This window comes from Pogoniulus pusillus, chromosome 15, assembly GCF_015220805.1.
Source record: "Pogoniulus pusillus isolate bPogPus1 chromosome 15, bPogPus1.pri, whole genome shotgun sequence".
In the NCBI taxonomy this organism is placed as follows: domain Eukaryota; kingdom Metazoa; phylum Chordata; class Aves; order Piciformes; family Lybiidae; genus Pogoniulus; species Pogoniulus pusillus.
Genome location: NC_087278.1, coordinates 17,282,981 through 17,300,669, shown reverse-complemented (window position 1 = coordinate 17,300,669; position 17,689 = coordinate 17,282,981). Strand labels below are relative to the sequence as shown.

At 41.8% G+C, this 17,689-nt stretch overlaps 1 protein-coding gene across 1 annotated transcript in view; it reads right to left on the bottom strand.

The window, feature by feature from the left end:
- The window catches only part of SYT10 (synaptotagmin 10), a 41,998-nt gene extending 27,271 nt beyond the window's left edge, over nt 1-14,727 (bottom strand). The window contains exon 1 of the mRNA XM_064155547.1: nt 14,437-14,727. Coding sequence (XP_064011617.1) covers nt 14,437-14,587 — 151 coding nt within the window. The 5' untranslated portion in view covers nt 14,588-14,727. The remainder of the gene's footprint in view (nt 1-14,436) is intronic.
- Nucleotides 14,728-17,689: the final 2,962 nt, after the last annotated feature.

Here is a 17,689-nt window from a genome sequence, read left to right as displayed (position 1 = left end):
AGTTGCTTCTATCACATATTGTCACTCTTTGATTGTAGTTTTGCAGGGCTTTTCTCCCCCCTTCTTGAATATATTATCACAGAGGTGAGAACACTGTTGCTTTTGGACTCAGCATTGGGCAGTAGGGGGTCATCACTGTCTGTTGGACATAGGTAAAGCTTCTAGCATCTTCTCATAGAAGTAGAAGCTACTCCCACAAACAAACCTTGCCATACAAATGAAATATGTCATTATAAGTTAATTGAATATATTAATAGAGACATGCCCCATATTTTTGATAAACTGAACCAGGTGGATTTTTTTTTTCATTCTCAAAGCCTGATCAAAAGTAAAACTCCTGAAAATGTTGATGATCTATCAGAAATAATAAACCAAATAAACCAAACCAAACCAAAACGCCAAAAAAACCCCCAAATTTTGGGTCATCTGCAATATTTCCAGCTCAGTTTAGAGATGACTGGCATAATGAAGTTACTCTTTGGAAGGAAGGCATTTAGAAAAAAAATGTAATTTTCTTTTCCATTTTTAAAAAGTTGAAACAGTATGTTTTAGCAGCTTTGAAAGTGATGGAAACATTTCAAAACCAGAAATATGAAAATTGATCCCTTCCATCAGAGTTTCAATTTGATGAATAGATACTATCAGCTGAAGAACATTCCATCAAAGCATTTCTAGGCAATTCTCCTCCACATTTTTCACTACAAGACATTTTTCAAGCCTTAAGATAACTTGGTGTCTCCTTTCAGTATGTAGTCCTGTACCTTCTCTAAGATTCATTACTGTATTTCTTTTAAACTGTTTAAAATTCAAAGTCAATCCTAAGTCTTTGCAGAAAATATTTCATAGCCCTAAAATAATTACACAGAATATCTTAAGACTCAAGAACAAAGTAGCTAATTCATCAACGCTTTTACAAATTATAGTCCCCATTTTTGTTGTTTTTCTGATAAACAACCCCACACATTGCACTTTATAATACAATAAATAGTTAGATTGAATCCTGACATATTTCTGTGCCATGCCTTCCAACAATATATTGTTCAAAACTTGTCTTGGAGAAGTTCTGACCATGTTCAGATTGGCAGACTTCCAATTCCAAACCAAATTAAGTTCATTTATATTTTATTCACTGTCCCTTGATGCTTAACTCTGAAAAGCAGTACTCCACAAATACATGATCCTGAATGGAGAAAGAGCTCAGATAGTGCTGTCATACAGCTGACCATCTGTATATGGAGATGTTGGAAGTCCAGCATACTTAAGAAAATGTACTCTTGTCAGCAAAGGAACAGGGGGAAAGGAATATCTGGGAGAAAAAAAAAAAAGAGGCATATTCTTTTTTGACCCACATCTTACTCTATATCTGATGTTGATCCTCTTAGATATTTAAGCACAATGCCACTGTAGGTTTTTTCAACCATTTAAAAAAGAAGTTTTAATTTTTATTCTTGTTCATCAGTCATGTGGAAATTTACCCTTTCCATGGTGACAGTTCACAAGGAAACTCTTGTGACTGAAATATCAGAAGTCAGCTCAGTCAGGTAAATTAATACATTTCTGATTTTCTAAGATTTTGAGGGAAGCTTTATTGATTGTAAAAGGTCTGAGTCCAATAAATATACCTTATCCCCATGTGTATGAACTAGTGAGTTCAACCCATCATTTCTGCTGTTCAGTTTTCCTTGGGGAATTTTGAAGAAGGGTAAAATGTTGCTGGTCTTCACCTATTGGTAAGTATTCCACAATTGCCTCTGTCTTATTCAGATTCCTGCAGATAGGCATATAATGCTTCAGCATGCCTCAGAAAGTGGCAGATGCAGAGTCACATATTTTCTCTCATAACCTGAACATGTCAAAACACCCCATTTAAATTTTGAACAGTAAAAGTAGTTTTTCACTTAAAAGTCTACATGTGACCTCTTCTATTTTCATGGACAAATGTACTCTTCCTCAAATCTTTTGCCTGTAGCTTTGTTACGAATGTGTTCTCTCCTAGGTCGTTTATTCAGGCTGATGTCTGATTCTGTTCAAAACAGACATGACCATCTAGAGTTTGGCATATATGTTTCTTGACTGTAAGGGAAACACAAAATGCCAGATATCACTGTGATTTACCAGATGATTTTAGCAGATAAAATTATTCATAATTTGCTATCTAAATGATATTATCTACTGATGCATCTGATAATCTGTGTGCCCAACCACAAATGGAACAATCTCTTTTGCCTTTTCAAATGCAATGTATGGTACTTTAGACTATACAATACACAACAGGTACAGAGTATTTACCAATGTCTTATTAGCCTTCTGCTTTCTCTCTTTTTCTAGCCTACCTACTTTTCTACTTCTTAACTCTCACTTAATCTCAACAGGAGATACTTCCCATCTCTGCTGAACCCATGTCTGCCTGTCTTGCTTTCCATTAATCAAGAAAAAACAAGCAAACAAACAAAAATCAACAACAAAAGAGAACTGAAAAATCCCACCGGTTTTGGTCTCATGCTGCTCTCACACTTGTGGGGCTCTCTCTGCAAGAAATTCTCCTTATCCTATCTCAGACAAGAAAATTAAAAGAAAACACATCATAAGCCTACTGGACTGCCATTAATCATAAGCATAAGTTCATGCAGCTCAAAAGTAATTTTTGAATGGTCATTCTTGAGTACTGTGTCCAGTTCTGGGCCCCTCAATTCAAGAAAGATGTTGAGGTGCTGGAACATGTCCAGAGAAGGGCAACAAAGCTGGCGAGGGGCCTGGAGCACAAATCCTATGAGGAGAGGTTGAGGGAGCTGGGCCTGTTTAGCCTGGAGAAGAGGAGGCTCAGGGGTGATCTTATTACTGTCTACAACTACCTGAGGGGGCATTGTAGCCAGGTGGGGGGTGGCCTCTTCTCCCAGGCAACCAGCAATAGAACAAGGGGACACAGTCTCAAGTTGTGCCAGGGTAGGTATAGGCTGGATGTTAGGAGGAAGTTCTTCACAGAGAGAGTGATTAGCATTGGAATGGGCTGCCCAGGGAGGTGGTGGAGGCACCGTCCCTGGGGGTCTTCAAGAAAAGACTGGATGAGGCACTTAGTGCCATGGTCTAGTTGACTGGATGGGGCTGGGTGATAGGTTGGACTGGATGATCTTGGAGGTCTCTTCCAACCTGGCTGATTCTATGATTCTTAGCATTATATAATGAACATTTCACACATATGTTGAGACCAAGGAAAACACTGTGTCTATCTTCATTAAACATTGCTTTGCCAGCTGCTACAAATATTTTTCATCTGCATTTCTGTGCTAGTTTGAAGCTAGCTGGAATATTCTTGTGAGAAGAATTAGACTATAGGCTGTGAAAAGGAAACTATGATGATGTCTACTGCACTCATGGGCTTGCTGAGATGTATAAAAATAAGAACGCAAACATAGATGACACAGTTGCTCTCTGGCTCTCATTGCCTGCATTTTTCTCCCTGACCTGCTCTCTGTGTAACTATTTCTTCTGCTTTTGAAACCCCTGGACGATTCTCCAAACTCGTTTTGAATGTAAGGCAAGGTCTAGGATAAGGTAGAGGGGAAGGAAGGGAGGTGGAAGGCTGGTTGGGAGCCCCTCCTGGGGAGTCTGGTTTCTGAGAGGAGGTGTTGTGTTTCTATATTACTTTTTAACTTGTATATTACTGTATGTAGCTGTATATATTGTAAATATCTGCTTGTATATTGTGCTAAGCTGTAAATACAAAGCTTCATCTTAATTTTCAGATCAGCTGAGTCTAGTCTGGGTAATTTCATAGGAGTGGGGAGCGTGGGTAACACACAAACCATCACATCCTTCATTTTGGCACTTCCAAGGGGGGTAGGTAATAAAATTTGATGATTGCTAATTAAGTCTGGAAATTAAGAATGAAGCTATTTTGTTTACTGTGGGCTGTTGTGTGGCCAGTTACTGTTTTTTTCTTTAACCATTGTTTCACAGTGAAGCTTGGTTCCCTCCTGTTTGATTTACTGTGGAAGAAGGTTAAACAAATGATTTTCAATTTTGGAGTGTAGCTTCTACACTGGGTAGGCTTCAATATTACTGAGATTGTTGCCAACTCTCTTTTCAATAAGTCAGGAAATAATACAACTGCTAGAATTTATTCAACAGCTTTAATGTGAGTAATTTTGCCTAGAACAGACTTGCCAAATCCCTGTAGTGAATTTTACACACGCAGAACAGTACTGTATTTATAGTGTCTGAATATAGTCCTAATAATTCTGGTTTTAGCCCTAATGCTTTTGGAATGTATTCATCAGGTGGCCTGGCAGTTCAAAAGTTCGGAAATACAGGGCTTTAGTTGATACAGGTGCTCAGTGTACTTTACTGCCTTCAAATTGCAAAGGGACAGAGTCTATCACTATTTCTGGAATCACTGGTGGATCTCAAGAGTTGACCAAGTTGCAGGCTGAAATAAGTTTAACTGGTCAAGTGTAGAAGAAACTTACTATTGTAACTGGTCCTGATGTGCCTTACCTTCTGGGAATTGACTTTTTGAGACAAGGTTGTTTCAAAGATCCCAAGGGTCACAAATGGGCTTTTGGAATAGTATCTGTAGAGATTGAGGATAGTAAATTGAAATTGTCCATTAGACCTGAACTTTCAGATGAATCTGCAGTTGTGGGACATCATGACATAGAGGATCTGGAACTGCCAAGTACTACTCAAATTGTGCACTACAGGCAGTACACAGAACTGTGATTCTTTGTTACCAATTCATCAGCTGATTCATCAACTGGAAAGTCAGGCTGCCATCGAGAAAGCTCATTCACCTTTCAACAGTCCCATCTGGCCTCTGTGCAAGCCTAATGGAGATTGGCATCTCACAGTACACTTCCGTGCCCTCAACGAGGTGACTCCACACATGAGTGCAACTGTGCCAGACATGCTAGATCTCCAATACGAACTGGAATTGAAGGACCAAATGGTATGCTACCATAGACATTGCTAATGCTTTCTTCTCTATTCCCATAGCAAAGGAGTGCAGGCCTCAGTTTGCGTTCACCTGGAGAGGAATCCAGTACCAGTTCAACCGTTTGCCTCAGGGGTGGAAACACAGCTCAGTGATCTGTCACTCAGTCATCCACAATGCACTGGAGAAAGGTAAAGCTCCAGAGTATATACAATTACTGAAACAAGAGATGGAGAAGGTGTATCCAGTCAGTTCACTGATTGAAAAACTCTCCAACTTGCTCTTGACGAGGCTGAATGTGAAAATTGGCCTATCCTTTACTTCTGCACTGACTCATGGATAGCAGGCAATGCTCTATGGGGTTGGCTCGAAGACTGGAAAAAGAATGGTTGACTGAGGAAAGGACAGCCTATTTGGTGTGCTGATCTATGGCAGGACATTGATGCATGTGATGGTTTGGGTGTTACACCCCCCCCCCCCCACACACACACTTTAAATATCAACCAGGCTAGACTCAACCAGCTCTGGAAATTTGAATAAAGCTTATTATTTACTGAAGCGGTCTCTGCCCCAGAGACAGGTTAAAGACATGCACACAAGAGTCTGAGGAGTCTCACCCTGATCAAGTGAGCAGTCGGGGTGGGTGTGTGTGTGTGTGTGTGAGAAAAGGTCCACACTTGAAGAAGCAGCGGTGGGAGCTCCCCCAGAAAGTTTTCTCTCTCTGAGAGGTGTCTCTGTGAGATGTTGAAGGCTTTATTTTGCTGGACAAAGGAGTGACTTTTGATCCCTGAAGTGTATGTGGCCTTAGAAGCAGCCACCTGGGAGAGGATGGGACAGGCCCTGAAAAAAGAAGTAAATGAGGGCTCCAAAGACTCCTAAGATTGCCTTTAAAGACAAGACAGGGAGAGTAATGGGAAGCCAGTGGCAGAAGCCACAAAGGTATGTCAGGAATGTTTACCTCTGTTCGGAGACTTGTGATTGCAACCACTGATAGGCTGAATCCAGGCTGAATGATTAACTGCTATCTGAAGCATTTCCATCATTCTCTTCAAGAACCGGACGCTTTGTCCTCCTCCAGTGACAACAGCTCCAAGGGAAAGCAGTCCCAGATCCACCCTTACCATCTCCCACACCTCATAGCTCGCCCCTCAAGAGGACAAACCCTCAAGAGGACAAACCGTACAGGTCGAAGAGATGCATTGCTGAAAGATCTTTCTGACAGACTCCAGAAGTTAGAAGGCTGAGTGTAATGCAGCTCGGGCCCCTGGGACCTTGTGGCATGCTCCCATCAGCATTTCCTGTGGTTACGGGGGGTGCGCTGGGAAGGCAGTGGGTCTGTGTCAAGACTGGATGCTTCAGAGAGCTAGGCTATTCGCATTCAACAGGTTTTCAAGCTAAGGTGTTACAAATCACCACCACAATGGCACACTAGGCATTGCTAAATTCCTCAACTCCTGCTCTGTTTACAGAATATCACTGAAAAAAATATCCATTTTTTCCCTGACTGATTAAAGGTTTGAAGACAGTGGAATGGACAGGATCCCACAGAAGTGAAATGACTGATCTAGTTTTTCACTTTGGATCACATCATAAAGTTTACAGCAAAAAAGACTTAAAAGCTCTGAAACAATGGAAGATTGTGGCAGTCCATTTGTTTCGAGGTCTGGGGGGGGGGGGGGGGGGCTGGTCCTCAGTTTATTTTTTGGGGTTTTTTTGTGTGTCCTGTCGTCTCACCCAACACAGCTTCTCACACATACACACACACACACCAGCTTGAGCACAGCCTGGCACTGGCAAGCACCCTGCCTCCCTCCCTTGGCGCCGGGTCAGCGGGGCCCACACCCCCCCTCCTTCTTGTAGTTTATTTCCTTCTGTGGCAAAGTGACAGATTCATATATTTTATTTTACTGACTGTACTTAACTGATGTAGAGACTGATAATGCTTTTTAGTCTTTTGAGTGTAATAGACCTTAGAGGTTATTGGATAAGACGTTAAGTGCTTGTTAATTGTAATAGCATATTGGAGTAAGAATATTAAGTTTGTAGTTGTCTTACCAGGGTAAAATCAATAGAATAACATTTTTTTTCCTTTTATTTTGAGTTTTTTTTTTCTACATGCCAGCAGTTCTAAAGAGCTCTATGTAATGTAACATCTTGGATTTCTTTGTTTTTTCTTAGGACTGATTTAATGGCAGTTAAATTTTCCTTTAGTTTATCAATTTCTAGCATTAACATAGTTAAGGACAAGAGTTTATCATTGGGATATGATAGAATTCTTTTTTCTTATCTCTTAGGTTCCTTCTTTTTAAGGATAAGGATCATGTGAACACAAAACAAATAGAGAGGTAACATGTGGCAAGGTTAATATGGCAAAGAGTATCGGATCCAGTTTTCACACCAGATTAGGCATTATCTGTGGCATAAAATGATGTCACACTTTAAGAGATGCCTTGTGACAGGCCACTGCAATTATACCATCACACTCATGCAAGTTATACGCTCAGATATTATACTTAGCATAAGATATGCTTATGCTAATTGCACACCATTGCATTCACAAAAAAAAAAGGGGGGAGGAGGGGAGAGAGGAAAGGAGAGAGAAGGAAAAATTCGAAAATACTCTAGTCTAGGAAATGAATGTGCTTGTGTTTGTTTGATGGGTATCAGCTTGTTATGTGCAGCCTGTTTTCATGGTGGTGAGCAGAGGTCTTGCTCAGGTGGCTGTGCATTGGAGTGTATACTGAGATATGGTTGTGCTTTGATCACTCTTAGTGGCTTAATGAATTTAGATACTTCACAAACTTCTAGCAATGCTGTTTTAATTAATAGGCAATTGCAAAAGTAGAGTCACCAGAGTGTATAATACAAGCTGTTAGGAGATTTCCTATTCTAGGTATTCCATGGCATCCAATAAGACAGAATCTATGAGAGAATCTACAGTACATGAGCACAAACCCAGTGTCACCTAAGAGTCCCTTTTGTCATCTCATCTGTGAGGAGACAAACTGTTTGCTGTTTTCTGAGCTTTTGAGTCACCTACATCCAAGACAGCCAAAACAAAACATGAACTTGTAATATTTATTATTTTAAATATTGTTTTAGATTAGACATAGAATTCTCAGCAAACTCTGAGTGAAATAGACAGGGGTAGATTGTGCTAGTTTGAAGCTTGCTGGAATACTCTGGTGACAAGAATTAGACTATAGGCTGTGAAAAGAAAACAATGGTGATGTCTACTGCACTCATAGGCTTGCTGAGATGTATAAAAACAAGAACACAAACACAGTTGCTCTCTGGCTCATGTTGCCTGCATTTTTCTCCCTAACCTGCTCTCTGTGTAACTAATTCTTCTGCTTTCGAAACCCCTGGACGATTCTCCAAACTCACCTTGAACATAAGGCAAGGTCTGGGATAAGGTAGAGGGGTGGAAGGGAGGTGGAAAGCTGGTTGGGAGCCCCTCTTGGGGACTCTGGTTTCTGGGAGGGGTATTGTGTTTCTGTATTACTTTTTAACTTGTATATTACTGTATGTAGCTGTATATATTGTAAACATCTGCTTGTATATTGTGCTAAGCTGTAAATATAAAGCTTCATCTTAATTTTCAGATCAGCTGAGTCTAGTCTGGGTGATTTCATAAGGGGCGGGTGGTGAGTAACCCATCACAATTTCTCTGCAAAGCTTGTATGAAGATTCTTTTTATCAAATTGTTTTCACTGTGTATCACTGCTGTCTGCATGTTGAGCACTTTGTTGGTTGTGAATATCTTCACATTTGTAAATAAACATGGTCCCTGTGGTGTATTTACCCCTGTTGTTCTGCCTTTTGCTGCTGAATTAGATGCATTTCTGGTTTTCACAGCTTGTTAGTATTGATGTTGTAAAATGTTTTTCAGTCACCCTGCACTTTTTTCCCACTAAACTATATCTCTCTGGTAATAATTTTGTTCTGATCAGGTGATGAGCCATATTCTAAATTATTCTTTTTGTCTGCTAACTTTTGATCTGTTTATTATTTATCACATTTCTCTGTAACAGAATGCTTGTTTCACACAATTACCTTCTCATGAAAAAAAAATTGCTTTCTTGTGTGAGTCTTATACTGATTACAGTAATCTTCACATTTGTTCAAGTCATTTCTGATCCCTTTCATACTCCACTGTTTGCAGGCAGTGCAAGTACACCTACAGTTTATACTCTGTGTGCATATGCAATTGCATGTATGCTCACATGCATCTTTAAAGGAACCAGGACTGAATAAGCCATCAGCTGTTTGAGAGGAGATGGAAAATGGGAGACTTATACCAGCTCCAGCAGGATAATCCAAGACGTTGCTCAAAACTGTAGAGTGTCCATGGGCAAGATGCTCTCATGTTTTCTTATTCCCTGGATGCTTCTATAGTACTCTGTCAATCAGGAACAGGGTTAGAAGCTTGGTATGTTAAACTATTATGTTGATAAAATAATAGTGAGTGGAATATTTAGATACATAACAAACAGTCCTGTGGAAGCTGATGCTCTTTGTATGACCAACTTAAAAAAAATACTGTCTGACTAGAAAAAGAGCAAGAGTGAACATCACTCTCTACCCATTCTAGATGGCTAAAATATACCCTCCTAGAAGTGAAGCAATGGGGGATTGAACTTTGTTATAAACAGTGGTTTCCCATGAGAGCTGATTGTGAAGTTCTGCAGGACCAGCAGGCCTGGGGAAAAAAAAAAAAAGACAGCAAAAAGTGCCCATCATTTGCAGAGCTCACATAATAACTTTAAATGTGTCTCTAGAGCAGGATGCCACAGCTCCTCTCATTACACTCTGTGCATTTGGCTTAACTTTCAGAAATGGTGCAAATGGAGACTTTGATGTGCTTGATTCCTTTGAAAACAAGAAGGGACAAAAGAGTTAAGAGTCCTTTACTAACCAGATAACCTGAGTCAAAGTACAGCTATAGCTAAGCTGCATGTATGAATCAGTGACTCTCTTAAGAAAATAATTTACTTGGGAGTTTAGAGCTGAACTCCACCAATTAGTTGACAAACATCTTAATAATATTGCATGAATCTACTGGAAATAAAGGTACAAAACAAAAGCATCTGCACTTGTATTTCAGCATTTTGCAAAAAATGTAACACCCTTCAGAACAAGGCATACATAGCCATCTACTGCATAAAACTACCATGAAGCTTCTTAATCTTTGCAACTGAGCATTCCCTTGAGATGACAGAATTAATAGCCCTTTTAATTACCAGGGCAGAAATTATAACAGCAGATTGTCTTCACTAATTGTCTAAAGCTCTTAGAAATTTACAAAATAATTGATTTCTCTAAGATTGTTTGATATGTGTTCCATAGACTAATTTCCCATTACTCTAAATATGATTAGCCTTCTTGACTCAAACAGTGCTCGGTAACCGAGGGTCTTAAGGTGATGGTGTTGTCACTGAGAAAAAAAATCCTGCGTAATCAGTTGTTTCTTTTACATAACTCTGTTTGTCCACAAAGAATATTACAACTCTTATTTCTCTGAAAATAAGAGGAATCAAACACATGGAAGTTGGGGAATCTGTTTGGGTTGGGTTTGGTTTGTTTTAGTTTATTTTGGTCTGCATTTTTGTTGTTATTGTTGTTGTTAGCAGGAAATCTGAATAGCTCTCCTTTCTGCTTTGTTGATTTATTTTGTACTCTGCCATCCCAAAGCCATACTCTCAACTTTTTGTTCTGATAGTGTCTCTGGCTCCATCTTATCTGAGTTTTAGTTTCTTTTCCTTGTTATGCTTCTTTCTTGTATCTAGACTGTTACACTGTTTTAAAAGCTACTACCCAGCCTCTCTGCTTGCCTCTGGGTCATCAGGTCAATATTGTCTCAGATTTTGCTTTGAGACTGTGACCGAGTGATGAGTCCTTTGTCTCAGGTAGCTGATTCCTTTATTGAAGCTTGGCTGATTTTTGGGGTCTAGCTGAACAGAAAGTAATTGTTACATTCATCAACATAACCACATAGCAGTAGTTCATTGCCTTTTCTAACATTTTCAACTTCCAGAGCATGTTTTTATTCTTCTATTAAATAGGAATAGTCTGTTTTCCTTTCTAACCTCTACTCTTCTGCTTTCTGAAATGTTTGTTCTGTTTTCCTTTCCAAATATGAATCTCTTTATGACGCTTTTAGACAGCTTCTTTTTGAGATGAGAAAAACTGAGTGAACCCACACCATTTAAAGACAGAATATGCTATCACTATATAGACAGCTATTACTATTTTTTCTTTTCTCTCCTTTTTACACTGTGACCTGAACTATTCACTTTCTGGATTTTCATTGTAAGTTTAGCTGTGATTCTATAACACAAGAACATACAATAATAAACTGTTACTCTGTAACAATCTCACAACCTTTTATCTTCTCCCTATCTTCCAGAAGTCCTTCTCACTTCTTACTCTTAATACAGTCGTTTCCTTTCCATACTCTTCAGTGCTTACCGCAGGAGCTAATTCCTGGGAAAAAGTTTCTCGTGTCATCACTTGGAACATGAGAAAAAAGGGACAGAGCTGAATTAGCCATTGCTCCTCACTAACATACATCTACAGTTGCATGACCCCGGAACCGCAGAATTTACTGAGCCAGAGAAGGATATGGCTACATGATGTGAACTCTCACAACAGATTCTATGACCCTATATATGAGATGTAGATATATCAGAAAACTGCAAACATTTATGGCTTCATTTGCAGTATTATCATGGAAAACACTTAATATTTTTACCATTAGTGGACAGGAACTACAAAAGTTCAACACAGTAGACATTATCTACATGCATTTGAAAAGCTCAAGAGATGACACAATTCACCTTTTGATGACCACATTTCTATTTGTCTAGAAACTATATTAACAGTCTTTTAGTTCATAAAAGTAATATGAGTTGATATTTATGTCTTGTCTATCCAATTGTTTGCATATTAATATATTGTCAATTATCAACAACAGTGTGTCTCTCCTTCTGGAGACATAAAGTATTACTATATGGTCTTTAGCAGTGTTATTAATGAGACAATGTTTAATATAATGTGCATGCTAATAAAGTCGGTATCTATCATCTAATAATGGTTTCATTCTAAGGAGGCAAAATTGAGATTTAGGAACTCATCTGAGATGTGGGACCTAGTGGTTCAAGTCTCTGGTCTGTCAATCATCAGGTTTTTTTCTAATACAATAATTTCAAATTAGTTAAGGTTTACAAATGAAAAACCAAAATGACAGTTGACTTTGAAGAAATGTCTAAAAAGGGAGCTCCTGTTACAATGCAGTATCAAGGCAAGTGTTGAAGACTTTCAATTTTCTAAACAGCAAAACTTTGTTTGCCTTGTGGGACATTGTTCTATCCTTCACATTCCACCTGTTTATAGATTCATTTTGTTTTTATATGACATGTAACACAGACTCCTGGTGCAGTAGTGTCTACAATCAGATAAACCAACCTTTTCAGGGGCAAATTTTCCAGGCTTCTTAGGGTAAATTTTTCTTCATACAACCTTCTATGATTCAGACCAAGACAATGTACAACTGCACAATCGGAATGTACTTGGTAGTAGGCATTTACAAAGCATAACAAATCTGTGATCCAAGCTGGGCCACCCCCTCTCCTCCTCACAACTTAAATATCTTCTTGCTTTTACAGCACTTGCCTCAAGCTCAAAGCCCAAAGCCATGAAGGAAGCATGCTGATACTGAGATCTGAAAGAATTGCTCCTATTTCAGGCAATGTGCAGAGATGCTACAAGTAACCCAGGTATTGCAGTAAAATCTGTGGACATGAGAAAAGGAAAGGAGGAGAGGAGAGGAGAGGAGAGGAGAGGAGAGGAGAGGAGAGGAGAGGAGAGGAGAGGAGAGGAGAGGAGAGGAGAGGAGAGGAGAGGAGAGGAGAGGAGAGGAGAGGAGAGGAGAGGAGAGGAGAGGAGAGGAGAGGAGAGGAGAGGAGAGGAGAGGAGAGGAGAGGAGAGGAGAGGAGAGGAGAGGAGAGGAGAGGAGAGGAGAGGAGAGGAGAGGAGAGGAGAGGAGAGGAGAGGGGGAAAGAAAAAAGGAGTAACAGCTGTGGTGGTAGCTGCAGCACTGCTGGGGCACATGCTGAGGCCCTGAAGCTCTTCACGACTTGGTGTTAATTTGCACTGTAGGCTTGGTATTTGTTGTCCTTATTGCAAGATGTCTATTTACATTTACGGACAAACAGAATAGATTCTGGTAGAACTGAAGCAAGTAACTTGGGACTAATTTTCCAGCTCCATCCTAGAAACAAGTACCACGGAAAGCAAGGGGTCCAGAGAATGCAGAATACTAACGTGTAGAGGCAGTTCTCAAAGAACCATGAGACCACTAAGAGTCTAAATCTCGTTTTCAATCCTGGTAAGTTTTATGGCTTCGGGATTTTTAAATTAACCTGAATTACATCTCCCTCTCCTCTGCCTCCCACTCTCTCCCCACTCTGCCAAATTTCCCTGGACAAGTCTTAGACTGGACCGGAGAGCTGTCCTGCCTCAACAGGTTCCCACTGGCGATCAGAAAGCTCTCCTGGCACCCGCAGCTGTTAACAGAGAAGATTTAAACCATCACGAATGCCTCCCTGAAAGCGACGCTGACTATCACCGCAGCGATGCTTTAGGCCGCGGTTTAGCAAGCTGTGCCTCTACCCCGGGGTGCGCCCCGGACCATGGCGACTGACGTCCACCCCTCCACCGGTCTCCTCTGCTCGCCCGCCTCGCCCTCTTCCGCGCCGCGCCTCCGCCCAATCCGTTGCCTTGGCGCCTCCAGCCGTAGGCTCGGGGCTACCGAGGCGACACGCCGAGCGCAGAAGGCCGGCTAAGAAGACAGAGGGCGACCGGGTGCAAATCCCGAGTGGCACACCCGCCGCACGGCAAATGCTGTCCACTCGGGGCGAGACATCAAAGAAAGCTCTTTCCTCTGCTCCCAGCACTTACGGCTCCACAAACTCACGCAATAGCCGGGTCAGAATTTCGCAAAAAGAGAAACTCCCACCGCGAGAAAAACCTAGCTGAAGCGAACTGCGGGGGGCAAGCGTGCGAGCTATGGAGGAAAGGAGCAGGCTCCAGCGGTGTGGCTCCAGCTGACGGCGCGCTCCGCACGTCGGTGGAGATTTCTCACCACTAGGCACCTATCAGTGCTCCCCGTCCCCATACCCGCATCCCTGCCCGCTGCCCCACATTTGCCCGTCGCCCCTGGCGTGCTGTCCTCCACCCCAGGCTGGCGGCTCGGCGGTCCCGGCTCTTCCCTCGTTGCTTCCCGGAAGCTTCCGCGGGCTGAGAGTAAGAGACGATTTTAAAGCGGGCTGTGTGACTGGCCCCCTTTCCGCCCCCTCCATAGGCAGGGGAAGCAAAAGAAAAAGTAGCGCTTTCCAGCCGCCCACGCCCGCGCCGCCCGACTCGTGGCGGCTGCAGGACGGGCGCGTTAGGACGGACGGCGGGGCGACGGCCGGAGCCGGGGGTGGAGGGGCCAGTACCGGTACCTGTGCCGCTGATGCCCTGTCGGGAGGTCTCCAGGGGGAAGATACCGGCGCACTTCTCCCGCTCCACCTGCCCGCCCAGACACAGCTCCGAGATGATCTGCAGTGCCTTGTGGCAGAGACTGCCCACACCGTCCTCCGCGGGGAAACTCATCTTCTGCCCCGGACAGCCTGTCCGCCTCCCGCTAGGCCATGGCTGGCGCGGGACAGCTCCGCCCCCGACCCGCGCAGTCTCCCGCGGGAGCGGAGCGCAGGGGAGCAGCGGCGGCTGCTAAAGCGGAGCGGCGGGCGCAGCTCGAGCGAACCGGAGAAGTAGTGAAGGGAGGGAGAGGACGGGAGGGGGAGGAAGAGAAGAGGAGGAGGGATAAGAAAAAAAAGTGGAGAGAGAGAGGGAAAAAATAAAAAGAGAGGTAAAGAATAAGCATCTACTTAGCACCGCCTTTTGTGCCTAGCGGGTTTCAGGAGGCTGCTCGTCCAATGGCAGCCCAGAGCGGGGAGGCTCGGGTGGCAGGGGAGGGGGTGCGGGGGGCTCCTCGCGTCCTCTGGGAAAACTTTGCTTTCTCCTTTCTACGGCCAGGCAAGAGCAGTGGCACCCGGGACGATTCCCAGGATGCCGGCGCCGGTTGGAGAGCAGCCGATCAGGTAGTGGGCTTGGTCAGGGGCTGCGCAGGCACTAGCGAAACGGTGCGAAGGGGCACCTCACAGCACGACCTCCGAGCCCCGGCGACAGCGGTGCGCTTCGTGCGGAGCTCATCGCTCCAGAAAGGAGAAACAGAGTTTATTCCCCACCCCACCTGTTGTTTATCCCGGAACGTTATTTCTTAGGTCACCTAGGTAGAGTACCCTTCAGTATGGTCTACCAAGCAACGTCAGATAACTTCATCTCCACTGCACTTTTCAGTAACAGTTGACGTCAGCTGTTTCTTTAACTTGTGAAAGGGGTTGTGAGAAATACATGTTTGATCCGATCCATTCGTGGCAAGAGGCCACAGACAGGGAGGAAGGGGGGGTTTGAGTGGAGCTGCACTCCTCCTTGCACAACCATCACAAAAGCATACACTTGGCTTAAGATAATAGCAATAAATAATTAGAAGCCAGAAAGATTGGTGAAGGTGGGAGGCAGGTGGAAGAGACAGCCTTTGTGCATGAGCAAACCGAGGACTAGTTTGGAGTTCACGGAAAGGACACTTGAGGAAGAGTCCTTACTTCATCACTGAAGACCACCAGAGCGACCACCGGATAAAAAGAGACATGCGTGGAAGAGACACCTCCCATTCTTAGAACGGATAAGGAAAACCCAACCTTTTCTTAGAATTAGTAATGAATATGTAATAGAACAGAATATAAAAAGAGACAACTGAAAACAAAAGGTGTGCGTTAGGGCAGAGCAGAGTCTCCCCGTGCACCCAGGCCTGTACATTGCTTGATTCCTGCAGCTCTATTAAAGCCTGAACTTGCATGAACGCAAGTTTATGCCTGTTATTTATGACAGGGTTAAAACAACGTTTATGATTGTCCGGTCTCTTTCGAGTTGTATAAAGTTTGGGAGTTTTAATAGATTACAAAGTAGCAAGTAACTACTGCCTGTGCTTGAGCATACTTCTAAAATCGTACAGTTTATACTGCTAGTGGTTGTTTTAGTTACTGTTTCATGTAGCCAAATAAGATTTAAACTGCTCGGTTTTTCTTATACTTACTGAAATCATGATACATTTTTATATTTGTGCTTCTACTTCGATGGCACATATCTGTCTCAGTGATTAATTCAAATTAGCCATAGCTGAAGGGCAGTATCCTGGCAGTTTACTGCCTGCACTTCTGCTGCTACGGTGTCTTGGTTTCATAAGCCATAAGGAGTTAATTTGTGTACTGCTGTATTTTGGTTTTTTTCCCCTCCATACTTCAAAATGTGTATCTGTTACGTGGAAAATTAATAATTCTCTCAAACAATCTGCAAAGATTAAAATTTGAAGACTTTATAACATTCAATCAGGAACTATAAATTATGAAATAATACTGAAATGTGTATTCTACTTTCCATTCTGAAATTCTGTTCTTTACATAGTATGGATACTTGTGAAAATAAACCATTTGGCATTTTGAAGTCTCAAGCATTTATGCATATGAATTTATGTACATGTATTTTTTTTTTATCTAGGATAGTAATAGATTATTGTATACAAGCTGCATCATCAACAGAAATTCTGTTCCATAAAGCCTTTCCAGAGCTGCATATTTTGAAAACATTGGATGCTACTAAGGAAATCATTCCCTATTTCATGCATTTCCTGAGACTAACATTGTCAAAGCTCTGTTATTTCTGAAAAATGTTCTGACAAATCCCAGAATGTGTAGGCTATAACTAGTCAGACCACAGAACTGTGTAGTATTATTTCAATAGTCATTTAGCCCTTACAGGAACCTAAATCTGTATGACCATCTTGTGACAATAGGCTTGCTAACAATTAGAAAATAAGTGCATATTTTCACTAGAGTGAAGGCAACTGATGTCTATTTCCAAACTTCAAAATATTAACATCATTACGGTTGATGTGACATTACAGTCCTGTTTCCAAAATTCTGTCATGCATCACCAACTAATAATTAAGCAATCTATCTTTGAAACATATTCATAACTCTAGCAGAAGCTATCAGGAGGTACATATACAGACTGATAAATGAAGTCTTAAGCAGAAACTGATTTTAACTTGAGTAAAGTATCTGCATTTAAAGTCAGAGATATAAGCTGTTCTATTTCAGATCCTTGCTACAGACTGGTTTTGTGCCCATGGATAGATCACATAGTCCATAAGTGAAATATTTTGCCTCTGCAAAGGCTACCCAGGAAAGTGGTGGAATCACCATCTCTGGAGGGATTTGACAAACGTGTAGATTTGGTGCTGAGTGACATGGTTTAGTGGTGACTTGGCAGTGACAGGATAATAATCATTGAACTTGATGATTTTCAAGGTCTCTTCCAACAAAAACGATTGTATTATTCTATGATTCTATTATAGAGTCTAAGTTTCACACGGATCAGTTTGTCGCCCTGCTTGTTTACTTTAGTGAGGCTGTGGTACATACTTATGTTGTTCACCTTTGCATACAAGAACTTCACTGAAGACCATAACATTACCCTTACTGTTGATAACATTGATAAGTACCTAGATATAGAAAAGTATAAGTAGGTATATTCTAGATTAATAATAATAAAAAAAAAATTCAAAGACTGCTCAAGTGGTACTTCTCTTAGCTG